The 27,247-nt window shown below is 41.5% G+C and overlaps 1 protein-coding gene across 1 annotated transcript in view; it reads right to left on the bottom strand.

Annotated features, from left to right (window-relative positions):
- The window catches only part of CCDC170 (coiled-coil domain containing 170), a 128,699-nt gene that overhangs the window by 43,895 nt on the left and 57,557 nt on the right, over nucleotides 1–27,247 (bottom strand). Inside the window, exons 6-8 of the mRNA XM_055136748.1 lie at nucleotides 17,031–17,348; nucleotides 5,530–5,730; nucleotides 504–677 (exon numbers count right to left, since the gene is read on the bottom strand). Of these exons, the coding sequence (XP_054992723.1) occupies nucleotides 504–677; nucleotides 5,530–5,730; nucleotides 17,031–17,348 (693 nt within the window). The remainder of the gene's footprint in view (nucleotides 1–503; nucleotides 678–5,529; nucleotides 5,731–17,030; nucleotides 17,349–27,247) is intronic.

Genomic DNA, 27,247 nt, shown 5'->3' with positions numbered 1-27,247 from the left:
AACAATGGGGCTGGAGTGATAGTACAGCGGGTAGGGCATTTGCCTTGCACTCAGCGGACCTTAGTTCGATTCCCAGCATCCCATATGGTCCCCTGAGCACCACCAGGAGTAATTCTTGAGTGCAGAGCCAGGAGTAACCCCTGAGCACCACAAGGAGTAATTCCTGAGTGCAGAGCCAGGAGTAACCCCTGGGCATCACTGAGTGTGACCCAAAAAGAAAAAAAGAAAAAGAAATAAAACAAGATGCTTCTATTTGTTTATGTCACTGCTGTCCGGTGTCCAAGCTCACAATCAAACACAGCCAGAGATGATGCATTTACCATCCTTTCAGATGTGAACTAGAGACTCCGATTCTAAACATACGTAGGTATACACATGTGTATGTATGTATACATAAAAGACAGTTCCTAGCCACATTGGCAAGCACAGGAAGAGTAAATTAGTTTCGGTATCTAAGTTTTTCGAAAATCCCTTGTCTCAAGGCCATTTCAGTGTCCCCCTACCTTCCGCTGTAAATTGTGGGCAATCGTCTTGTTTTCAACGACGGCGCTGCTCTCTAGACGGACCAGCTGCTCCGTGCGAGCTAAAACAACATCCAGACGCATGTCAAAGCCAAGCTCAGCCGCCATCTGGTCCAGTTTCATTTTCTCCGAGAGCTGATCCAAAAATTGAAGATACTAAACCCGAGAACCAAAGGGAGAAATGGGACATGGAAAAATGAAGTTAACAGGTGATCTCACAGAATCTTCCTCCTGTAGATCTCAGGGAAGCCCGCAACGCAGCCAGCCGGGTCCCTGAGCGGGGCAGGTGGGGAGGATGTTCTGAACCACACTTCCACCCCCCAGCCCTGGCTCCTCGTCCAAATTCCCCCCTGACTTGGGCTTCGGGCATGGCTCAGTGGTAAAGCTCATGTCTTGGATGGAGGATGCCCGGGTTCAATCCCTACTCCTGCAAAAATAGAAAAAAACAAGACCCTAAGGCTCCTGACTCTCCTCGAGGTCAGTGGCCTTAGTGTCCAGTCAGCCTAATACTGTACACTCTCCTTCTTATTGTTTTATTTTTCATTTTGCTGTGCCAGGGACAAACCCAGGGCCTCACACGTGAAAGGCTCTGCCACAGAGTCATTCTTCATGCTGCTGTCATGTGGCAAATCTGTCCTCGCCCTGACCACACTCACATCTCCACTTGGGCTCCGTGTTGCCACCACCACCATCCTTTCAAGTTAATTCTGCACCTGCTAAGATCCACCCATACGTGGACAGTTAGAGGCAACTTTTTTTCTCCAAAGTGACTTCTAGCCTCAAGGTAGAAAATGATGACAAGCAGACTCTTTTTGTGTGTTTGTTTTTCACTGTATCACTGTCATCCCATTGCTGATCGATTTGCTCGAGTGGGCACCAGTAACATCTCCATTGTGAGACTTGTTGTTACTGTTTTTGACATATGGAATACGCCACGGGTAGCTTGCCAGGCTCTGCCGTGCGGTTTGCCTTTAGTTTTTATATATATATATTTTTTGAGAGGGATGGAGAGGGTTTTGGTGACACAGGGCAGTGCTTGGGTCTTACTCCTTGACTCACTCCAGGTGGGGCTCAGGGGGCCATATAAGGTGCCAGGGATTAAACCTGGGTCGGCCACATGTGAGGTCAGCACCCTACCCACTGTACTATCTTTCCGACCCTTGTTCGGTTTTAAATGCTTTAGAAAATGTGGTTTTTAAGAGTTCTCAGTGTATTGAAATTAAAGGGCAATGCTCTGAAACATAGCCATAGCAAGAATTAATTTATTTCATTTCATTTGGCTTTACATGCCAGGATTCAAACACAGGAACTCACACATGCAAAAGAAACCCTTTCTCCCTGAGCCACACCAAAGTTTATGTTCCTAAAGGCTAACATCATACAACTGTTCTAGGATCATCCTCCACATGACTTCCGTGGCGTACCTGGCTATGAACAGACTTAGACCAATGTTAACTAAACATATCAATCAATGAGTTCCCTAGGCATTAAGTTTCTTCTCATCACAATCATTCCCTACCCTATCCATCAAGAAATTTCCATTCAGGGGCTGGAGCGGTAGCACAGCAGGTAGAGCATTTGCCTTGCACGAGGCGAACCCGGGTTCTATTCCCAGCATCCAATATGGTCCCCCAAGCACCACCAGAAGTAATTCTTGAGTGCATATGCCAGGAGTAACCCCTGTGCATTGCCAGGTTTACATGCCAGGATTCAAACACAGGAACTTGTTTGAATCCTGGCATGTAAAGGAAAAAAAAGGAAAAAAATTTCCATTCAAGACTTATGTTGGACTTCCTTCCATGAGAAACCATTATTAATAGTAATGTAAACCAAAAAATTTTTTTAATTTTTAAAAAGAATTTATATGTAAATACATATAATTTCTTGATGAATAAAGCCAATTGGCTTAAATCCCAAATCTAAGACCATCTAGATAAAATTATTTGTGTCTGTTTTTCCTTTTTTTTCACTAATACACATAAATTTTCATAACTTCCGTATAATCCACAGTCATTATTTCCATCACTTATTATCCATGCTACAAGGCCACCAGTGCCTTTGTCTCTGCCTCACCAGTTTGTCACTTCCTAATGCTGTGACATTTCCCCTTGGAAATTTTCATCTCTAATCTGTGAAAATAAAAATGAAATACTTACTGTTGCCTGCGTTTTAAATAGAGTCAGTGCTTATGTGAAAGTACTTCTTGCTTCCTATTATTATATGTGGCATCCACTGAGGTCACACAACAACCAAAGTGACTGAGATTGGGCCCCAGCAAGATCAACAGAGAAAGTGACTATTTCCAGGATCTTGGCTGTGCCTCTACAAGTGAAGGTTGCTTGTATATGAAAAACTGTATATTTTGCTCATTTGAATCACAGTTTAGCAGATACTTCTATTCTATTTTGCTCAAACCTCAGCTTCCTGGATCTAAATGTGAATTCCAACTCCAATTTTCAATTACACAGGCCTACGAGCCTTACTAGGATATATACTCCATAGGCAGCTGTTATCTGTGGAAATTTTCTATAGATACCGTTTCCATAACTGAGTTAGTTGGGCTTACTCCCAATTAAAATGAATGTGCCACTATAATGAAAGAAGGAAGGAGATACCCATGGCCCTAAAATACTTGCCTCAGTAACGCTTCATCTATGATTGAAATCACACGTTTTGACTGTTGCTCTAAACTCTGGGGAGACCCAAAAGAATAAAGGAAGAAAACAGAATTCCCCGGGCCCACTGGAAGCAGGAGTCATAGGAACAGGTGAATTGAATTAGAAGATGAACTGAGGCAGGTAATGTGAGGTGACAAATCAGCAAATGCTGCTTGAAGGAGAACCAAGTCTCCCGGCAGACAGGAAGCGTTATCGATGCTGAGGCTTGCGGAGACCATTCCCACCCAGTGTGGACCACAAGGGCCCATTTTCTGGGAGAAGGGGCAATATGCCACAGGCAATATGCAATACACCAGGGGCAATATGGACCATCCAAGGGGAAAAACTCTGTAAGGAGAATGTTGTTCATACACTTGAACATGGAGCTCTATCTTTGAATTTGTTTTCATTTCCAAATTTAGTTCTTTAATTTAAATTTGTATTTTACATATTATGTGGGGCACCAAGATTCACAATATTGTGAGCCACTGGACTTCAGGCAAACAACACTGGACATGGAGGTCTCAAGACTCAGGCATCTGAGAAGTGTGGTCACTCGACCTCATACCTCTTCATTCTCAGCAATGGAAAACACATTATCTAATGCTTCCTTTTCAGCAGGTCCGACTTTAGGGGAGAGACTCTCCAAACAATAATAGTGAGTTTTGTTGAAATATTGAATGCAATCAAAGTGAAAGTAAAGTGAAATTTATTAGTTACACAGGCGGGGGGGGGGCTAAGGGTCAGGGGGCTAGGGGCGGGGGGGGGCTAGGGGTGTGGGGGTGTGGGGTGGAGCTATACTGTGATTCTTGGTGGTGGAATATGTGCACTGGTGAAGGGATGGGTGTTCGAGCATTGTATAACTGAGATTTAAACCTGAAAACTTTGCAACTTTCCACATGGTGACCCAATAAAAAAATTTAAAAAAAAAAAGACTCAGGCATCACTTGCTGACCAGGTCTCTGTGGATCCCTGGAGCCTCCCGACTTGGCACCACTGACTGAAGACGCTTCAGGGGAGGGGACCCCCAGAGGCAGTAAGAGAACCTCAGTGAGGGAAAGGCAGAATGGGGTCCTGCTCCAGAGAGTGCCAGTCCAGTGGGAGATGAAGAAAAGTGTGGTCAGGTTCCCAGACTTCCGGGAAGCTCCCTGTGGCAGCAGATGAATTGAGGAGGAGGGGCGGGGGGAGGCAAGGAGCACTCCCTCTGGTGTTTGTCCGCATGCCCGGAAACACAGACGTCCCAAACACAGACTTCTCTCCCTCTCATTTCTTTCTAAATAAGTATCAAGGCAAACCACGTTGCTCCACACACAAAAATTAATTATTATTATTATTATTATTATTATTACAATACAGAGGTGATTTGGGGGGGTGTATTTGTGTGGTGTGTGAGTGTGTGTGTGAGTGTGTGTGTGTGTGCATAGATTTCAGATGTGCCAAGGAAACAGGATTTAGAGTGCAGAGGAATTGACTTAAAAGGAGATGTCCATGTTGTGGTATATCTACGTACTTGAACCACAAGACCAACAAAACTGTAAGCCTGAGATCCAAACCACAACAACCAAACCTAAAATTGTACCTGTCAGGGAGGGCTGGAGGGACTTTGGTGTCATTGGTAGAGAGAAGTTGACACTGGTGGTGGGATTGGTGTTGGAACATTGTGTGCCTGGAACTCAACTATATTCATTTATATATGCACTTTGTAAATCACGATGCCCTTAATTTAAAAAATGAATTAAAAAACGTTTAAAAAATGAGATATCGGGGAATGGAGAGATAGTACAATGGGTAAGGCACTTGCCTGACATATGGCTGACCCCAGCTTTATCGTGGGCACCAGATAGGGTCTCCCGGGCATACTAGGATCGATCCTTGAGCACAGAGCCAGGAGTAAGCCCTGAGCGCAGCCAGGTGTGGCCCACCCTCCAAAAAAAGAAATCCTATTTATCTGGAAGTCATCATTCCTTTCACTGAACTCCTACAGTACTTTATTAATCAGAACATCTACCATAAGTCTGAGAGCCTTTAGCAGAGCCAATTATTTGGATGTCCATCTCTTCTGGTCAATTATCTTTTAAAGATCAAGGACTGAGCTAGCCATGCCTTAATTTGGGATCTCATATATAATAGGCATCCAATAAATATCTTCGGAGTTTAACTAAATGAATTCCGGGAAACTCCAAACAAGAGGAAAACAACCCCCAGCACTATCTATTATTCCCTGAAATTGACTTCTGACTCACAACTTAAGCCCCGTCTGGGAGCCCTGCAAAGGTCAAACTATTTTCAGCTTCGACTTTATCCCCCCACAGAAGTTCCCGCCCAGGACAGAGCCCTCCTGTTATTATTACTTTCTGTTTTTCAAAATGCAAGTTGTCCCGCAAGACGTCTCCAGAAACTAGTTCTCCTTCCAGGTGTGTCAGCTGACCCTGAAGCATCTCCAACTTGTTTTCTGCCTTCTGGGCCCGCTGGAGTGCTTTCTGGTGAAATCCAGACTCATTTCCCAACTGTTCAACCAGCTCAGATATTTGGGCTTCAAGCTGGGAAACCATCTGGAAATAAAGAAACAGAACCAAGATAAGCGTTGTTTTAGATGCAACGGAGTATTAAGATTTAGTGCTCAGCCCAAGCAAGTTAACTATTTATAACCAACTTCTAGTTTCTTTGCACAGGTTGATGGTTTTTTTTTTTTTCAAATCAGGAGAGCTGCATTTGTCTCCACTTGAAGCAGAGATGCATTCACTTCCTAATACTTTCATGACTACTTTTAATTTTTTGTATTACTAATTACACAGCTTAATAAAGAAATATTTATGAGTAACATTTACTGATCCCTAAAACTGTCATTAATTTAGGTACATTAAAACTTAATTGAAAAAAACAGGGGCAAAAGTACATCTATAACCTGAAAGTGTTCTCCAGAGATATCCACGCACTAAACAAAATTGGTTCAAGATCATATGTTCTGTTAATCTTGATAAAAAATTTTGAGACATCAGGAATTCAAGTATATAAACCTGAATCCTCAAGGTTTTTTTTCTCCAACTTTTTATTGGCTAAACTTCCCTTGTACTCACTCTGTACTTTATAATTAAATACTAATATTATCATCTCAGATCAAAATTCCTTTACTGGGCTGGAGCGATAGCACAGCAGGTAGGGCATTTGCCTTGCATGCAGCGGACCCGGGTTCGATTCCTAGCATCCCATATGGTCCCCTGAGCACCACCAGGGGTAATTCCTGAGTGCAGAGCCAGGAGTAACCTCTGTGCATCGCCGGCTGTGATCCAAAAAGCAAAAAACAAACAAAAAAAATTCCTTTACTATGATGACTCAATATAGGACCAAAGATGACATGCAAGAGAACAAGGAAGTCTAACTACTACAACCTCTTCTGTTGCATAAAATAATCTCTTCTCTGTTAGTCTCCAGACTCTCACATCCACCAAACTTGCCCAAAGCTTCCACCCTGATAGTTCCTCTCTTTGTCTTGAATATTCCCTTAAACCAATAATCTAGATTCATCAAAAACTCTGAACTACTGTGAGAACACTCAGATATCCTCAAACAAGTTGAATTTTCAGAAAATACTCCATTTCTCTCTTTGTCTTGAATAATCTTAAACCAATGATCTAGATTCATCAAAAGCTCTGAACTACTGTGAGAACACTCAAATATCCTCAAACAAGTTGAATTTTCAGAAAAGACTCCATTCCATAAAACCTCAACCTTGAGGTTATACAATTGTTTTTGTTTTGACGGCTTATTAGAGGAGTGGAAAGAGAAAAGTGGTACGTATTTACATAATAGCACCAATATTGCAATCATTGAAATGTCCAAATAGTTTAAGACTAGTCTTTACGTTTACTTGTAAGGTGTGCTTTGTTTTTGTATTGGAGGTTTTTTTGTTTGCTTTAATTTTTTTCTTGCCTAGCGATAAACACTCATGCTTAAAAGCATGAAGACATCTGGGAAGTTTTCAACTATGTTGAAAGTCCATTAAGATTTATAAAGAGTCTAAGTTGAGGAGCAGCAGGCATAAGTCAGAGACAGAGCTCTGTTTCACTGTAAGGAAGACATCCCACAGCTGCTGCAGCCCACGCCGAGACCTACCTTCCCAACTCTGTGAATAACCTCAGGAGAGACCCACGCCAAGTAGGTGCAACTCACAGGTACACTGGTCTTTGGGCTGAATCCCATGGGATGCCATGGAGGGAGGGGGTGGACAGACTGAGTCCTCACTCTCCCTAAGACCCAGCAACCGCACCCACATTCCACAGCCTGAATCCACCACGTAAACAAAGGCCCAACGTCACAGCTTCACAACTAATCTCGGGAGAGATGCCAAGCATGCAGCAATGGGTACATCAGGTCAACGGGCTGAAAACTCTGGGCTGTCCTGGAGGAGGGAGTGGGGGAGGCAGAGGGAGGACTAAGATTTGTCTCAGTTATACAGATCCTGGAGCTCCTAGAGGGTGACACCTCCAAGTTTCATAAAACTGACGGCCTCGTAGGAGCACAGCAAATTAGATGAGAAAGTTACTAACTAAGCTCAATAAACGGAAGTACCAACTGCACTTAATAAACAAAAAAGGTAATACGGGGCCGCCGAGATGTGATCCCGGGGGGGCGCACGTGTGTGCGGCCTCTCCGAAGCTGCACGAGCATAAATTCAGAACCAGCTAAACCACTTTCAACATGGGCAGCTCCTTGCAGAATGTCTCCAGACTGAGAACTAAGCCGCAACCCCATGCCCGCCCAGGAGGGGAAAGGTATTTCTCTCTCTGCCTCTCCCTTTCCAGGGATGAAGGGCGTGGGGACCGCCATATTATGACGACCACAGATGGGGTTTACAAGCTTGCAATGATCCAATATCTGGAAGAAATCTCCCTGAACTTAGTTGTTAAAGTACAGAAATCCAAAACCTCATTTCTCTTCACAACAGGTCTGACTCTAGTGGGGTACTCCTAACAATAATGGTGAGGTTTGTGTTGAAATATTTAATGTAACCAAAGTAAATAGAAAGTAAAGTGAAATTTACCAGTTACAAGGCGGGGGGGTGCGGGGGTGGGCGGGATGGGAGGTGTACTGTGGTTTTTTTTTGGTGGTGGGATATGGGCACTGGTGAAGGGATGGTTGTTTCAGCATTGTATGACTAAGACTTAAGCCTGAAAGCATTGTAATTTTCCACATGGTGATTCAATAAAATAAAATTCTTATTAAAAAAAAGGTAACACTAAAAAAAAAAGGAAGCTAAACTCAGAGCAAAAAGCTCAGTGAACATTCAGTCAATGACTTCGATAACTCCATTGTGAGATATAACAATTTTCACAGATTTACTTAACTGAACTATTTTTTGAGAATTCCATTGGTCATTTTGTGGTAATAAGCAATACAAAATAAATTATTTTGTGCCTGCTGGGGGGCAGGCTTGGGGGTGGGTGGGAAACTCAGTAAATGGTGGTGGGAAGGTTACACTGGTGGTGAGATTGTTGTTGGGACAGTAAATGCCTGAAACAACTATATTATGAACAACTTTAGAAACTGCAGTGTTAAAAAAAAAAAGTGAAAAAAATTAAATTAAATTAATGTAAGAAATCCCTCTGGGAGAGCCTGCCAAGCTACTTGGGAGTATCCCGCCCACACGGCAGAGCCTGGCAAGCTACCCATGACATATTCCATATGCCAAAAACAGTAACAACAAGTCTCACGATGGAGATGTTACTGGTGCCCACTCAAGCAAATCGATGAACAATGGGACAACAGTGCTACAGTGCTAATGTAAGAAAGAATTTTTCCCAGTCTTTATAATTATAAAGTAATGTATATCTGCTGTAAAAGTTTTATTAAAGACCCCAAGAAAGTATAAATAAATCTAACGTAATCTCCCTGGTCCAAGCGCCCACAGACAAAAATTATTATGATTCTTGTAACTTTCCACATGGTGATTTAATAAAAAAATTAAAATAATAAAATAAAATTATTATGATTCTTAAGTCCTTTTATACACTGTTAAATTATTGTTGAGATGATATTATACACACAATTTTGTGTCTTTGCTTTAATCTCCAATTTTATGCATCTTTTCACATCAGGTAATGAAATGGCAGCTGCTGGTCATACTGGCCAATCAATTTTCAATAAAGTTATGGGGTAACTCTAAATAGTGCAATCAATTCACAGATTATTGATCACTATACTTTTTTATTTTTTACTATACTTTCTAATCCTTTGCTTTGATGGTTTTCAAATATAATCCAATATATTCTATACTTTCATGATTGCTCAAAAATCAAATATTTTATGGCCAATAGTTTAAGATGATATCTGAGAAATTCTATTTCCCAAAAAAAATTTTTTTCTTTATTTTGTAAAAATCAATATAAAATAAATTATTTTATGCCGGGGGGGGCAGACCCTCATTTTGTATTTCATTCCCTTAGCCTTAAAAATTCCTAACAAATCAGATCTTAGCAGTAGAGAAAGAATGTGCTAATCAAGATTAATATACCATCCAAAGTAGGCTTTTAAAACAAAAGCCATCAAGCAATTTCTGTACTATATTGTTTCCAGGGGTGGAGGAGGCAGTTTAAACAACACTACATGATAAAAGACATCACATGTTTCTGCCCAGCACAACACGTGGCTTTCCTGATCCCAACACTCTGTCCTATAGTGGACCCAGCAAAGACAAAACAGAAGCAAAAAAAAAATCTCAGCTGGAGAGATGCAGGTTGGACATTATTTAGCCACAGCCTGCTCCATTCAGCAGCCCAGGGAAGTGTTGCCTGCCGGGGAACTCAGCTTAGAAGGTGGCAGCCCATTAGCACAGTAAACTCAACGGAGGGCATGAGAGTGACCATGGGGGAAGAGAGAGATGTGGAGAGTGTAGCAGATGGGGTCAAGGTCGTTGGAGTCGGAAAGGTCTGGTTAAAAGGGTTAAAAATCTTGGGGCTGGAGCAATAGCACAGCAGATAGGGCGTTTGCCTTGCACACGGCCGACCCAGGTTCAATTGAAAATCTGAGGGATTGTGGGTCCTGTGGGGACCGTCCTAGTCCTGTCTTTCAGGCTGTCAGCCTGCTTTACAATGAGAAGTCTTCCTGGGAAGGACACACAAGGGACTGCTGCGTGGAATCTATACCCCCATTCTGAATGCACTTCCCAAAGACACAGTGTTCACTGTAGCCTTAGGCTGCAGCAAAGCACAAACTTCCCAAACATCCAGCCCGTCGAAGGCTGAACCATTGCAGTCTACCTAGCTAGCCTGCAAAGATTCTAAGGGTCCAGAGAGAACCAAGTGTGAACGACCCTACCTACCCTCGCAGCTTCAAGGAGCGAGCCACGCTTCTTAGGCTGATTCAGGTCTGAGTGTTTGTGATAGCACCAAGAATTTTTTGTTTGTTTGTTTGTTTTCTTTTTTTGCTTTTTGGGTCACACCTGGCGATGCACAAGGGTTATTCCTGGCTCTGCACTCAGGAATTACCACTGGCGGTGCTCAGGGGACCATATGGGATGCTGGGAATCGAACCCGGGTCAGCTTCGTGCAAGGCAAACGCCCTACCCACTGTGTTATTGCTCCAGCCCCAGCACCAAGAATTTTTAAAGCTAAATTTATAAAAATTTATTCAGATAAATTAATAATTCGGTATCACTCAGTTCTTTGGAACAACAAATGCCACTGAGTGAACAGATGAACTCCCTAAAATTCTGTTGTTCACACCAAGAAGTCTAAAAAACCAATATGTTCCTCTTCCCTTCTTTCTTTGCTTTTTTCTTTCTCCTTTCTTCCTTCCTCTTTATTAGAATTATCTGTTAGTATAAAACTATTGCTGCTCTGTGAGACAAAATGTACTGGTGATTTCAATACTAGAAAATGTGGGGAGGAAGGAAACTGTAATTTTAAAAGATAAACTTATATATACATATGTACACATATATATAATATGATATTTTTTAACAAGAGAAAGATTCTGGAATAAAATGATATTTCCAAAACAAGAAGTTCAGTCTGAGGAAAGGAAATGTCAATGCCCTAGAAAAATTAATTTATTTGCTAAAGATAAGTAGTTATTGATTTCACCAGAGAGGCACTTTGCCCTCAGATTAAATCAAACCAAATGGAATCCAAGAGCCCTGAGGAAGAGGCTCCTGGGTCACTTAAGGACCAATACCTTCTGGACATAACTCATTTCTGGTTATCCAAGCTCTAATTTGTACTTGGAAAATGTATAAAGTTATCAGGTACCAGGAATAGAACATCAAATTTTTCTTCCTTCTTGGCAGTGTATGTGGCAAATGTAATGAGCCCACTACTATGAACCCCTCCATCTGGTGCATTTCGATTTTTGTTCTGGTTTCAGTTATCTATTCCCCCCCAAAAAAAATTTTTTTAAGCTATGTTGAAGTTCTTCAGCACAGGTTTTATTTGGAAAGAGTCTTGGCGGAGATAATTGAAATGAAATGAGGTTCTTGTCCGCACTATGGCTGTTCTTCCTAGGGGGGTATTGAACACAAAGGAGCCTTAACTAGAAGGAAATGGGGCAAAGATGATGTGTAAAGCCCTTCCCTAAGCCAAGAGGTGCCGGGCTTCTGGAACATTCTAATTCTTCCCCCAAAGAACCAATTCTGCTGACACCTCAAATCTAGAAATTTTGCCACCAGAACTCTAAGACAAAACATTTCAGTTGTTTCATCACCCAATGAGTGGTACTTTGTGATAGCCCTCTTTAAAAAATGAAAGTACCAGGCTGGAGTGATAGCACAGCAGGTAGGGTAGGTAGGGTGTTTGCCTTGCATGTGGCCAATCCGGGTTCGATTTCTAGCATTCCATATGGTCCCCTGAGCACTGCCAGGAGTAATTCCTGAGTCCAGAGTCAGGAGTGACCCCTGTGCATTGCCAGGTGTGACCCAAAAAGGAAAAAAAAATGAAAGTACTATAGAGGCTGAGAGACCAACCAAACTTCACCTATTTGCTCTTCCAGATGTCCTCATGCTCAAGAACAGCCAGCAACCAGGTAATCTAAGTTTGGACAGTGAAATGCCAGTGGACACCTACTGAGTCTTCTGGTTAAATGTTCCCTTTAGTAGACAGCGCAGACCAGAACAGTGAGCCTGAAGGAAGGAGGGTGAGACAGGGAAGGTAAGTAAAGTACACATCTGGGGTTCTTCAGCGCATAAGGCTAGGTCCCCACTGCTCCTTGCTGAAGATGAACAAACCCTCCTACAGAAGAAATAAATCTTTAACATGGCCCTAAAGCAGAACCAAAGAACTAACCAGATAAATGTCTGTACACTTGTATTATTTTATCTTTAATTTAGGAAATGACACTGAAACCAATCACGGTTATTCCTTTCTGTACATAATTAATGTTCATCTAAATGATCTGCCAGTTAGGAAACATCTCAAAGAAGAAAAAAAATTGCCTCAAAATCCTAAACAAAAAAATGTGAAGATGTCGCAACTTTTGCTCATTATGTAATAAATCATCTCCAAAACACCTGTCACAAGTGTCCTAAAATTTCAAGGCTAAATAACATCTAAATAAATACTCATTTGTAATTCCTGGAAATTTGATCACAAAACATTCCTCTAATACATTGGTTTAAACAGGGGGTGACTTTTTCCATAGAGGATATTTTGCAACATCTGAAGAATTTAGACGTGGGTGGGGTGAGATAGAATGGGTACAATAAACATTAAACTCCTACCAATAGAATACCCCCCCATAATCATGAACTCTCTGGTCCAAAATATTAGTAACGCTCACACTAAGAAATCTTCCCTAAGCTACAAAAAAAAAAAAAAAAAACTTTTTTCAGGAAAAAGATTAAACTTTGCTCTAAGCAGAAAAGCAAAGAATGGGTAGAATCTTTCTAGAATTTTCTAGACTTGAAAAAGTCTAGATGCTGCCCTGATTTCTTCTGAGAATTCTCCATTTGGGAGAGAATTACCTAAGGAAAGTAATTTTCCTCTTCAACATTAAGAGACGAATTTGGGGTTAAACCAAAGCTAAACCCACCACTGAGACTTCACAAGACTGTTCCTCCATCACTGACTGTGTTTCTTTATCTTCTTTTTTTTTTTAATTTTATTGAATCACTGTGAGAACTGACTGTGTTTCTAACCATGGCAGGTGACAAGGAATGCTGTCTCTTCAACAAACAGATCCATTAATTTGTAAAGCTCCTGTTCCTCAGAAGCATTTCTAAGACAATATACAAAAATCCATTTTCTCCTGATTTCACTTAAAGATGAGTCACAAGAGATGCCAGATATATGCTTGATTTCAGGCTTTTAAATAGTGAGAGCAGCTATTGAAAAAAATTACAGGGTAGGAAAGGCGGACAAAGGGACTAAAAAGACTATGAATCATTCTCATTTTTATGGGGAGTGGGGGACAGCATACCCAGCTTAACCAATTTGCATCATTTTGCTTTCGAAAATAAACATATACATCATGCTGACAATTTTATGCTGTGTTTCACAGGCTGGAATTAAAATAGTCTTTTGGAAAACATTTGGAAAAACAGACGGGGAAAGATATAAAATGAAATGGCAGCTATTGAAGTACACTTGTTACTAGTCAAGGTTAATAATTTAATGAAATTTTTCTCCATCCTGTAGATCATTTTTGTCCCAGCCCACTGAATCACGACAAAAATCTGAATTATACTCAAATATGTTTCATCTTTATCCACAAAGAGAAAGAAATTGACACTTGAACTAAAGCACCACTTGGGGTGCTTCTAAGGCAAGCATTTATTTTGAAGAATTTGCAAAGAAAACTTGGTTAAATTTTCAATTGCTAGATGAAACCCTGAACTTTAACTTAGCAATCAATCTGAGGTATTTTTCAAAACATCAATAGGTAGAAAGATCTCTGCTTTTGAACAAGCATAAACGCAGTAGAAGAAATCATTCCAAGTGGAATTATGCATTATCCAAATACATTTGGATGGCATTTAATTTAGACCTTTATTGATCCACATTTCATCATTTGGATCTGAGAATTACAGGAATAGGATCTAGGCCGAAGTTGGCTCTGCTAAACGCAACTTGATGGAACTGGGAGAATCGCTAAGAGTACAAACAAGATCACAAAACGAAACAAGATTCTATCCTAGATGAAAGTTAAAACTACTCCTGTCCATTTGTTAAATGGGTCCCTTATAAGATCTGTCTAGACTTGAAGGGGTGGGAGGGAAACTAGACACTGGTGCTGAGAAATTACACTGGGAGAGAGATGAGTGCTGGAACTTTGTATGACTAAAACGCAATCATGAACAATTTTGTAATGCTGTATTTCACAGTGATTTAATTGAAAAAAGGGGGGGAAAAAAGAGTGAAGGGAGCTCAGAACACAGGTGTTGTTGACGCTAGTGGTGGGTTTGGAGGTGGAGCGTTGTATACTATACTTATACTACATAATTATTAGTTTTGTAAATCTCGATGCCTAAATCAATGAAAGATCCTTGTTTAATAAAAAAAATATTTTCTTGGAAACTTTCAGGATATATTCAGTAACTCTAAATCATTAAAAATGACCCATCTACACCCAACATAGTATTAAAAACACAGTATGAGAATAATAGCCAAAAATAGTAGGAACAAGGGCCAGGAGGGCCAGTCCACAGTAAGAAGCTTGTCACACATAAACCTGAAAACTTTGTAACTTTCCACATGGTGATAAAATAAAAATTAAAAAAATATATATCAAAAAATAAATAAATAAAAATAAAAATGCCAACTTTACTAAACAGTCAAGAGATCCTGGAAACTGTACAATAAATCTTCCCAAAAGTTAAAAAAAAAAAAAGAGGCTTGTCACAGAGCAAAAGGGAGAGTGCAGTTAGGACAGAGAAGGGACCACTGTGATGATGATAGTTGGAAATAATCACTCTGGATAAGAACTGAGTGCTGAAAGGAGGTAAAGTGAGGTAGGTAATAACCTTTCAGTAAGAGTATTGCACACCACAGTGCCTGAAAGGAAAGAGAAAGAGAGAAGTGTGAGAAGTGTCTGTCATCAAGGCAGGTTGGGGGAAGTGGAGAGGAAACTGGGGACATTGGTGGTGGGAAATGTAAACTGACGAAGAGACGGGTGTTGGAACATTGTATGACTGAAATCCAATCATGGACAACCTTAGAACTATGCATGCCATGGTGATTCAATGGCAAAGATTTTAATTTAATTTTAAAAAGGCAAGTAGGCTGGAGGAGGAGAGAGGCCAGAACAGTGATAATTAACAGACACTGATATTTACTAAATAATATGTTACGGCCTCCATAGCAATTGTTCCCAATCGATGCTTCCAACAAACAATGCCCTTTTGAGGCAGATACGTGGCAGGTCTAGAACCCTTATCTGCAATTCCAAACTCCAAAAGGATTTGGAAAACGATCGCTTTTGCGTAACTCATTTGCTGACCAGGCATGACCTAATCAGCTTTGCCAGCCAGCTCTGACCTGAAATGACACCAAGGTTGGCCCAAGCCTTGGCATCTCACAGACGATGGAGTGGCACGTGGCTTTTGTTGCAGAATGATATACGGGGAAGACGACGGGGTGCTGGCGGGCACCCACCTTGGAGACATGTGTCAAGTTCTTACATGTATTACCTTCCTGTATGCTCATTTTACCTTTCTAAGTCCTGGGAAATCTTTTTTGTTTTGTTTCGGGTCACACCCAGCCTGGCTCTGTGCTCAAGGATCGCTCCTGGCAGGGCCCAGAGGACCCCCGATGAGATGCCAGAGACACAGCTCATGTTGACCACGTGCAAGGCAAGTGCCCTACTCACTGCACCATCACTCTGGCCCTCCCAGAATACTTCTGAATTAAAAAAAAAATCCACAAAGCCGTAGAGTTTCAAAGGGTGTAGAGCCAGGGCTGTGTCTGGCTGGCCAGTGGAGAAACACAGTTCCAGAGGCGAGAGCTCAGGGGCTTATCACAGGTCCCCTGTGCATCCGGTGAGAATGTCACAGGCGCAGGTTCCGCCCAGGCAGATCCCACCCTGGAAACCCAGAACCCACCTCCTTGTGGACCGAGTGACTCTCTGAGCCTCCCAAGCATGCTAAACATGTGCTGGTTAATTTCTTTTATAAAATAACACACATTCCATGATCTTTGCATATAAGTGGATCAACATGGAACGTATCACGCTAAGTGAAATGAGTCAGAAAGAGAGGGACAGGCATAAAAAGATTGCACTCATCTGTGGAATATAAAATAACAGACTAGGAGACTTACACCCAAGAACAGTAGTATATAATGCCAGGAGGTTGGCTCCATGGCTTGGAAGCTGGCCTCACATGTTGGGGGAAAGTCATCCCAGATAGAGAAGGGAACACCAAGTAACATGTGATTGGAGATCCTGCGCAGGGAGGGAGATGCGTCCTGAAAGTAGACTAGAGACTGAACATGATGGGCACTCAATACCCCTGTTGCATACCACAACACCCAAAAGGAGAGAGAGAGAGAGAGAGAGAGAGAGAGAGAGAGAGAGAGAGAGAGAGAGAGAACAAATTGGAATGCCCTGCCACAGAGGCGGGGTGGGGTGGGGGGGATGGGATCGGCGGGTGGGAGGGATACTGGGTTCATGGGTGGTGGAGAATGGGCACTAGTGGAGGGATGGGCTCTCGAACATTGCATGAGGGAAAAACAAGCACGAAAAGGTGTGAATCTGTAACTGTACCCTCACTGTGACTCACTAATTAAAAAACAAATAAATTATTCTGAAAAATAAAATAAAATAGCACACATTCCAGTGAGACCAGGAACTAACTCGGCGGGTCGTTCGTGAGGCGTGCTCGATAACCACGCCTGCAGAGCTCACCGGCGGCGTCTCTCCCACTTACCCTTCTGCGACTCTCGTCCTGCAGATGCATTTCTTGAATCTTCTCCAGAATGGCATCTTCCGTGGCCCCGACCCTGCCGGAGCTCCCCTGCAGGAGGGCGGCGATCTTCTCCCGGAAGGATGCATACTGGCTCTGGAACACGCTGGCCGCATCCACGCTGGCCTGCAGGCTCTTCTCCAGCTCGCGGGAACGGTCCTTCAGCAGGCCCAGCTCCTGCTTGGAGGCCTCCCAGAGCCGCTGGCCGGCAAGCAGTCTTTCTTGGAGACCTTTTGCTTCGTGTTCCAGGCTTTCCTTCGCCTCGACGGCATGGAGCAAGTCCTAGGATGGTTACAGAAACAAAGATAATGTGATCAGCGTCCAGGGAGGGACAGCGTCCCACAGCGTTTGGATGCCTGAAGGCCTCAAGCATTCGGAGGAAACGTACGTGAGGCACACACTCCATTTGTCATGCTCGTGCCTCTCTCGGGTCTGCACAGGGTTACTAAATTGGACAAGTGAGGTCAGATAAACTTAGGTGTCTTCAAAAAGGGACCTGGGCTCAGGAAAACAAAACAAAGGAATTCACAGATGAGACTTTTCTTGGTGGACTGATGGAAAGAGCGAATGGAAGCCCATGCTTGGGCACATGCCAGTAGACTGTGCCCATCTAGAGACTGTGTTTACAGGACTACCTATTTTCTATCCTGGTGTAGACAGAAATTGAGTTTTAAACCCTCAATTAACCATTTGAGGAGCTAGAGGGGTAGTACAGCAGGAAGGCACTTGTCCTGGAGGCAACCAACCTGGTTTCAATCTCTGGGAAAAAGAGAGAGAGAAAAGAAAGAAGGAAAGAAAAAAGGAAAGAAAGAAAGAAAGAAAGAAAGAAAGAAAGAAAGAAAGAAAGAAAGAAAGAAAGAAAGAAAGAAAGAAAGAAAGAAAGAAAGAAAGAGAAAGGAGGAAAGAAAGAGAGAAAGAGAAAGAGAAAGAAAGAAAGAAAGAAAGAAAGAAAGAAAGAAAGAAAGAAAGAAAGAAAGAAAGAAAGAAAGAAAGAAAGAAAGAAAGAAAGAAAGGAAGGAAGAGAATAAGGAAAGAGAGAAGAGAGAGAGAAAGAAAGAAAGAAAGAAAGAAAGAAAGAAAGAAAGAAAGAAAGAAAGAAAGAAAGAAAGAAAGAAAGAAAGAAAAAGAGAGGAAAAAAGAAAGAAAAGAAAAGAAATAATTAGAATAAAGATTTTTTCTTAATATTGTTATAAGTATTGGAGTATCATTCTTTGGAAAACATCACTACATGGTGTATATGGGCAGACAGGTTTTACTTTTGCTTTTTATTAATATTATTCTCTTTAGTCTCATCAAGACTAAATATCCCGGTGTAAGTTAAAGAAAAGAGATAGAACTAACTAGCCATTTGGCAGGTAGGGGGTTAAAAGGAGAGGGAGCTGATTACCATACTCAGAATTATATGTATCCTAATTATCATATACGTATGTGCAGTGCAAGGGATCAAGCCCAGGGCCTCACAGATTTAAAGCAAATCTTCTACATTTTGTTTTTTTTTTGTTTTCAGGCCACAACCAGCAGTGCTCAGGGCTTACTCCTTGCTCTGTGCCCCCTAGACCTGAGGCTTGGGGGGCCATATATAGTATCAGGGATTGAGCCTTGGTCAGTCACATGCAAAATAAGCACCCTGCATGCTGTACTATCACTCTGGCCCACAGAAAATAATTTTTAAAGAAAATTAAAATAAGCTCATGAATATGAATAAGCTCATAAATAACATATGAACAGTAGATAAAAATAACAAAGAGCCTAGGGAAGGTAACCTGGGCAAGAATTTCTATCTACTGGGGGGATGGTGCCACCAGCAAATCAACCTGTACCTGCGGGGCAAGTGCATGAGCAGCCTGATGGTGCCTTTAGGCTTCCTGATACCCCAAACTTTCCCTGTGCACTTAGCTAAGCCCCGACAAATTGGGACCAAGTTTACCAAGAAATTAAATGTCTAAAAGTTTAGGTATGTGGGAGTCAAGCCCACAAACCACCTCCGGCTCAGCTATACAAGCTCATTTATTAGCCTTATTTCAGAGACCTATAGATAAATCTCAAAAAAGATCAAAAGCCGCAGTTAATCTCGGACCCGCCCATGGCTGAACAGAATGGGGTAAATTGGATGGGGGATGGGTTGGCTTGGGGCCCACCCAAACAGAGCCTCTGGTAGTTGCTTGCTTCCACAATCCAAAATCACCACCATACCCCTAGTCTGACTCCATTGTCTCAGGGTGGACCTCACCAAGATATAATCTGCTGAAAATTCTGGTATGTGGGGCTTGTGAATGAAATCTCCAGGCTTTCTCGGGGTCAGGATGGGCTACCTCCCCCCACCTCCCTGTACTTCCAAAGCCTTAGCAGTCACGTCCACACCCCAAAGCGGCAACCCAATTGAAAAGCCACTCCAGCCCTTCCATCCTGATAAAAAAAATACTGAATGCCAGGGCTGGAGTGATAGCACAGCGGGTAGGGTATTTGCCTTGCATGCCACCGACCCGGGTTCGATTCCCAGCATCCCATATGGTCCCCTGAGCACCGCCAGGAGTAATTCCTGAGTGCAGAGCCAGGAGTAACCCCTGTGCAACAGCAGGTGTGACCCAAAAAGAAAAAAAAATACTGAATTCCCTGAACAAACACCATGACCTCTTAGTACCTGTACTGAAAAATGTAATGCACAAAAGGAAAAGGGGAGAGAGAGAGAGAGAGAGAGAGAGAGAGAGAGAGAGAGAGAGGAAAGTGCCTGCCATAGAGGGAGGTTGGGAGTTAGGGAGTTAGGGTGCGGAGTTGGGGGGTGGGGGGGAAATGGGGGACATTGGTGGTGGGAAATATACACTGGTGGAGGGATGGGTGCTGGATCATTGTATACTGAAGCCCAATATAAACAGCTTTGTAATGGTCTATCTCACAGATATCAAATTTAAAAAAAAAAATTTAAAAGTAATGTGGAGGGACTGGAGCAATAAATAGTACAGCAGGTAGGGCATTTGCCTTGCACATGGCCAACCCAGGTTCTATTTCCAGCATCCCATATGGTCCCCCAGTACCTCCAGGAGTAATTTCTGAGTTCAGAGCCAGGATTAACCCTTGTGCACTGCCAGGTATGACCCAAAAAGAAAAAAAAAAGTAATGTGGAGTTTGTGCCCAATTCAATCAGCATAATCAATGGCTAAATAAATAGCAGTACTCCTACATTTAAAAAAAATCAAAAGAATTTCTATTTACCAGATTCCAGCTGAGTCTGAGGGATCATCTTTAAAATTCATTTAAGCCAAAACTAAACAACACTTGTTGACATCAAGATCTAAAATTCATGAATTCATATAAATTAAGCCTTTGGCTAATTAGCAGTGATATAGTATTGCAGCCTAATTCACTGGCAAAAGAAAGAAAAAGGTTGGGTTTTTTCCTTAAAAATAATGTGGGACGAGGAGCATATGCTGCCTGAGTCCATGTGCTGCTTGTGCCCGTGTGGCCGAGCACATGTGTCGCCCGCATCTCCCCTCTTGCGATGTGTACTTTCATGCTTTCATACTTTTGTGTCTAAAGCTCGGTTTTGTGTAGGGGCTTCCTCCAGCCTTGGAGAAGCCCGTGTTCTCCCTTGAGCGCGTTATTCTTACTATTTCTCTCTCCCATTTATCCCTTCCTCCCTCCCTCAGAAACCTCTGAATAAAATCCATTTACTTCAAAAAAAAAGAAGAAGAAGAAGAATGTGGGATGGGGCTGGAGCGACAGCACAACGGGTAGGCATTTGCCTTGCATGCAATAGACCCGGGTTCCATTCTCAGATGGTCCCCTGAGCACCACCAGGAGTAATTCCTGAGTGCATGAACCCGGAGTAACCCCTGTGCATAGCCCAAAAAGAAAAAAAAAAGAATATTGTCGGGCAAAATAACTAAAAAGAAATGTCATTAAATAATAAACTATATCGGGCTACTAAAATGCTATTAAAAATGTATTCATTTCTTTTGCATTTTGAAATGTACTTGGAAAAAATTGATCTCCATCGACAGTTTGGAGATGGAGAAGATGTGACCTGGAATGTTACTTCTGACTTTTTGTAGAAAAGAAAATACTGAGTTTGATTTTCTTAGAGTAAATTCTTTTGAATCACAGGAGTGTCTGGCATTTATTTGAAAGAAAACTCATTGAATGGCTGGCCAGTTCGAGAAGTCTGCCTTTTCCGGCAACAGAAGCAAGCCGACTGGGGTGCTTTTCTGTGAAAAATGCCTTGCTTTCCAAGACTCTGGCGACAGCACCGTTCCCTCTGTTCTCTTCCCCAACTCTTCCTCTTTCCTCAATTCCGTTGCTAATTACACAGGGCATTTGAGGAAGAAGTCAAAGCCGCTTGATCCAAATACAATATTAACCATTTTACAATATTTACTCCTTGCAGTGAGAAATGCAGGAGCTGCTCTCTTACAGCCGTCAGGACCTGCTCTCAAGAGAAGAAACTGGTCCCGTTTTATTTAGAAACAACAACCATGTGTGTCCAAAACAGCTCTTTCACAGGATGAGGGAGGAATAAAATCTGAGTCCCTCTGAATCCTAAAATCCTATAGAATTATGTATGTTGAGTGTTAAAAGTAGGTAAAGGGATGTGCCTAATAACTTTTCAGTACCTGTACTGCAAACCACGATGCCCAAAAGGAAAGAGGGGTGGGGGAGAGAGAGAGAGAGAGAGAGAGAGAGAGAGAGAGAGAGAGAAGAAAAGTGCCATAGAGGCAGGCTGGGAGGCATGGGGGTGATGGGAGGGAAACTGGGGACACTAACGCTGGGAAATGTACACTGGTGGAGGGATGAGTGTTGGAACACTGTACAACAGAAACCTAATTATGAACAGCTTTGTAAGGGTCTATCTCACAGTGATTCAATTTTTTTAAATCTTTAAAAAATAAAAATAAATTAAATTTAAAAACAATAATGTATGTTAATTAATAAATTGAAAATCAAAAAAATCTTAACACAAGAGGAGGGAGTTTCTGATGCAGAGAATGACATTTTTGACAAAGTGTTTACACGATGTCCTTAAGAGATACATACAAATGACCAGTGAACTAGTTTCAGATTAAGAAGCTTTCCTTGCATTCAGTCTATCCTGGTTTGACCCTCAGCACCACACCTGGTCCCCTGAACCCTGACAGAGGCGATTGCTTGAGCTCAGAGCCAGGAGTAAGCTGTGAGCACCACCGGTCTGGGCTCAAAACCAACCCAAAAAATCACACACAAGGGGCTGGAGCAATAGCACAGCAGGTAGGGCGTTTGCCTTGCAAGAGGCTGACCCGGGTTCGATTCCCAGCATCCCATATGGTCCCCTGAGCACCGCCAGGAGTAATTCCTGAGTGCAGAGCCAGGAGTAACCCCTGAGCATCGCCGGGTGTGACCCAAAAAGGAAAAAAAAAATCACACACAAAATAGCCGACACGAGTACCACAGACTTCTGTTCATTTGGAGTAAACCCATCAATTGCAGCTTACCCCGGAAGGCCCATAAACACAATTCAAAAATTTCATTTCTGAGGGATTTTTCTGATGACAGCCATCAGATGGCTGTCAAACTGCCTTAGGAACCAGGACCCAAACAGTCTCCTCTAATGCATCCAAAGCACCACAGTTTATTGTCTAGTTTTTTGTCTAATTTTTTTAAAAAATAATAAAAACGCAGAAAATTCAGATTTCTTTGGGGGAATCCTTTCAGGCTGCTAGACGATTCGCTGTTTGTCAGATGAAATTTAAAACTCGGGAACAGTGACTCCGAGGCCTTGAGAACGGCTGCTCCCCAGGTGCTCTGATTAAGTGCTTCAGGATTCAGGGACACTGGGATGATCTGGCTGCTGACGACAGATGTCCTCGGACAGCAAATGCAATTACCTGCACAGCCATCGGGACAAAAAACAACTTCGAGTGGAGCCCGGTTGCATGGTTACCTCAAGGATACACGAACGTAATGTAACCTCTGACTCACTGGCTGGGAGCTGGGGACCACTGTCAGGCCACACTGACACGAGACAAGACACAAGGTACTCCTTCAGGGACGTCCTGCAGGGCTGACCTGAGAGGCAGTCACGTTGCTAAATGATGACAAGACCCGTAGGGACAAGCGCCAAGGGTGACTTCAATAGTTTTCACTTGCAAATCCTATGAAGGCAACGCATGACTAATTAATAGCCAAAAAATATATATTTGTAAATTATATCATGGAGACATGCGCTGTAGCCTCGAAAAAGTACCGAAATTGTGAAAAGAGGGGTAAAATGTCTGGCTTGGTTTGATTTGAAATCAAGAGAGAATGAACAATGTCCGGTGCATAGCATAATGATTTGCTATTTTTTTTTGTACTGCTAAATGATCGCCAGAGTATGTTCCACTAACATCTGCCCCCATACACGGTGGAAAATTCCTTTTGGAGGCATGAGAACTGATCGGACCTACTCTCTTAGAGTCTTCCCGATATACAATCTAGACCCAGTATTAACCTTAGGCATGTGCCACGTAAGACATTTCTGTTGGTAGAAGCCCACAAAATAACAGTAGTCCCTAAATAAGAGACTGGGTATGGAGTTGGAGCTGCCGGCTAGGTCTGAGTAAGTACATTCCACGACACTCACACAACAGTGAATTCTCCTAGCCGTGCACTTTTCTGAATGTCTTTCCCCTCTCTAAGCAATTCATGCTTACAGTGGCGCCCAACGCGGGGGCTCGAAGATAAAGGCTCCGTACGGAAGAAATAGAGAAAGGGGAGAGATAAAGAAAGGGAATTAAGAAAAAGAGAAGAAAGAAGAAAAAGGGAATAAAGAAATAGAAAGGAAGGAAAGAAGAAAAAGATAAAGGGAATAAAGAGATATAAAAGAATATAGAGAGAAAGAAAGGAAGGAAAGAAGAAAAAGGGAATAAAGAAATAGAGATAGAAAGGAAGGAAAGAAGAAAAAGATAAAGGGAATAAAGAGATATAAAAGAAGAAATGTAGAGAGAAAGAAGGAAAGAAGAAAAAGGGAATAAAGAAATAGAGATAGAAAGAAGGAAAGAAGAAAAAAGATAAAGGGAATAAAGAGATATAAAAGAAGAAATAGAGAGAGAAAGAAGGAAAGAAGAAAAAGGGAATAAGGAAATAGAGATAGAAAGGAAGGAAAGAAGAAAAAGAGAAAGGGAATAAAGAGATATAAAAGAAGAAATAGAGAGAGAAAGAAAAGAAGGAAAGAAGAAAAAGGGAATAAAGAAATAGAGATAGAAAGGAAGGAAAGAAGAAAAAGAGAAAGGGCATAAAGAAATATAGAGAGAAAGAAGAAGAAACATAGATAAGGAAGAAGTAAAAGAAAGGAAGGGAGAAAGAAGAAATATAAGAAATATAGATAAGGAAGGAAGAAGAAAAAAGAGAAGGGGAGAGATAAGAAATATAGATAAGGAAGGAAGAAGAAAAGGAGAAAGGGAGAAAGAAGAAGAAATATAGATAAGGATAAATAAATAAAGAAAAGAAAAGAAATGTTGAGGCAACAGACCCAAGATAATATAGAATCCAAGTAACTGGAATACATTATAAAATAAAATGCAATTTTTTATATTCTAAAAAAAAGAAATATAGATAAGGAAGGAAGAAGAAAAAAGAGAAAGGGAGAAAGAAGAAATATAGACAAGAAGGGAAAAGAAGAAAAAGAGAAAGAAAGGGAGAAAGAAAGATAGGCAGGAAGAAAGAAAGGGAAAAGAAGAAAAGGAGAAAGGGAGAAAAGAAATAAAGAATAAATAAAGGAAGAAAAAGAAAAAGGGGCAATGGGCAATTCTGTAACTTCTCAGCAGGATGCCTATGTTGACACTTTGAACTCTCTAACAGAAGCAGCTGGTCTGCCCTTAAAGAAACAGATAATAAGATGCCTCCTTGAGAGGATAAAAAAGTATTGTCATTGGTTTAAGCCAAAAAATATAGAACAATTCAATCTAGATTTAGAGGCAAACAAAATAGGGAGAGAACTGTGTCATGCACAGAAAAATGGAGATTTGATCCCAGCAAAGGAATGGAGGGCGTACAATTGCATTGCTGGCGTCCTGAATTTTTCACAGTTTGACTTTGAGTATGAGGAGCCTTCTCTCTCTTCTCATACGGCTCTCTCTACTAATTCATCAACTCTTTTGTCTTCTCATATGACTCTTTCCACTAATTCATCAAATTCTAAGGCAACTTACAGGGAAACTCCTGTGTTAGTGGAGAAAAGTGGGGAAGAATCTTTGATATTACCAAAATGTTGTGTTAAGCCAACAGCATCTGTCTTATCTGGTGAATCATATCAAATTGATGATTCACCTGCCCAGTCTGAGTCTGACAGCGTCAAGTCAGACACAGAAAATTCGGTTTTAAAAGAGGATGTAAACTCCCAACAGTTCAGAAAAGTTAATGAAAAATTAGATAAATTAATTAGACAAATGAAGTACCTTGAGATGCACCACCCTTCTGAAAGAAGAATAATGCCTACTGTACAGGGTATCACTGATCACTCTTTGGCAGTTCCTTCCCCTCAATTATATAAGAATAGGGAAGAGAAATCTCTGTGTCGACATTTTAATTTTACTCCTGAGTTGCATTCTCTGATGCAAAAATATGAAGCTCCTTTATATAAAACAAAGTTGAGTCAACAGCCTGCTCAGTTTGTGACTTTTCCAGTTGTTTGTAATCCTGATATACAAAGAAAAAGACAGGCAGGGGAATATGAGCCTGTTCCTTTTAAGTTTCTTTCCTCGCTTAAGCAAGCTGTGACCACCTATGGTGTTACTTCTAACTATGTGCTAGCCCTTCTAGAAAATTTTGCAGAAGCTAATACTATAATTCCGTTTGATTGGCAAACTCTTGCAAAGGCAGTATTAGAAAATTCTCAATATGTACAATTTAAATCCTGGTGGAGAGAAGAGGCTGAGAAATTTGCTAGAATTAAAACACCAAAACAAGTTGATAATACTATAAACCAGATTTTAGGCACTGGCAAGTGGGCTTTAGTGGAAGAACAAGTCCGTTTAGGGGCAAACATTTTAGAAGCTGTTAATAAGACCTGCCTAAAGGCGTGGCGTTATCTTGAGACCTCTGCAAAACCTACTATGTCATTCACAAAAATATTTCAGGAAGCAAATGAACTTTACACAGATTTTATTGCCAGACTCCAAGATTCTCTTGAAAAGGCTATACCTGATGAAGGCCTTCGTGAAATGCTTATGCTAACTTTGCGGTGGAAAATGCTATAGCAGACTGCAAAAAGGCAATTCAAACTGCTAAGCTAATGGGAAAAAACTCTCTGGATGATTTTATTAAAGTATGTAGGGAAGTGGGAACACCAACCCATCAGGCACAAATAATAGCTGCTGCTTTTAAAAGAGTAAACCAGATAAAATGTTACGGCTGTGGAGCTTTGGGACATCTCAGACGGGATTTACAAGTATTGACTCTAGAATGAGAAAAGAACCAGGCATCTATAGAAAACGTAGGAAGGGGAAGCATTGGGCCAATGAATGCCATTACAAAAGAGAAAAAATTAGAAAAGATAATGAGCCGTCGGGAAACCGGAGTCGGGGCTCGACCCAGGACCCCTTCAACAATACGGGAAATCTTCAAAAAAAATCTATCAAGAGTTCTTCATCCCCTACCATGATAACAATCAATAAACCAAAATTCAGAATAGTTCAGAATAAATAAGTTCTAATAGAATTAAAAATGATTTAGATACAATTAATAGGAGACGTAAGGTCCTTTACAGGGACCCAGTCTCTGGGAGTTGGATGCCAGGCCAGGTGGAAAGGTGGGGTCGAGGTTTTGCTTTTATTTCAGCAAACAGAAACCACTTTAGTGTCCTACAAAGAGACTAAAACTTCTCAGTGAATAATGGATAGCAAATGAAAAAACTGCAGTATGGATTCTTTTTTCATGGATTTTTGCCGGCTTTGTAAAAACAGAAGCGCTTCTCTTATTTTCTTTTTGGATCCAATTCTACAAGCAAGAGACAGGCTAGCTGGACTGAGAAACGGAGGATAATCCCAATAGGCCGACAGGGAAATTTTTACCCTGGGGATTGCCCTTCCTTTCTCTGTCCATCAGGTTTTTTTTTCCTCTGGTTCTTAGAGAGTCAGAATCAGGATCAGGTATGTATGAATGCACATGCATGTGATTTTGTTGTCTTTCTGTATGTCTGTCTGTGTTAAGTGTTTAAATATTGAAGTCAGATT

This window comes from Sorex araneus, chromosome 4 (genome assembly GCF_027595985.1).
Source record: "Sorex araneus isolate mSorAra2 chromosome 4, mSorAra2.pri, whole genome shotgun sequence".
Taxonomy (NCBI): domain Eukaryota; kingdom Metazoa; phylum Chordata; class Mammalia; order Eulipotyphla; family Soricidae; genus Sorex; species Sorex araneus.
This window is presented reverse-complemented; position numbering and strand designations above follow the sequence as displayed.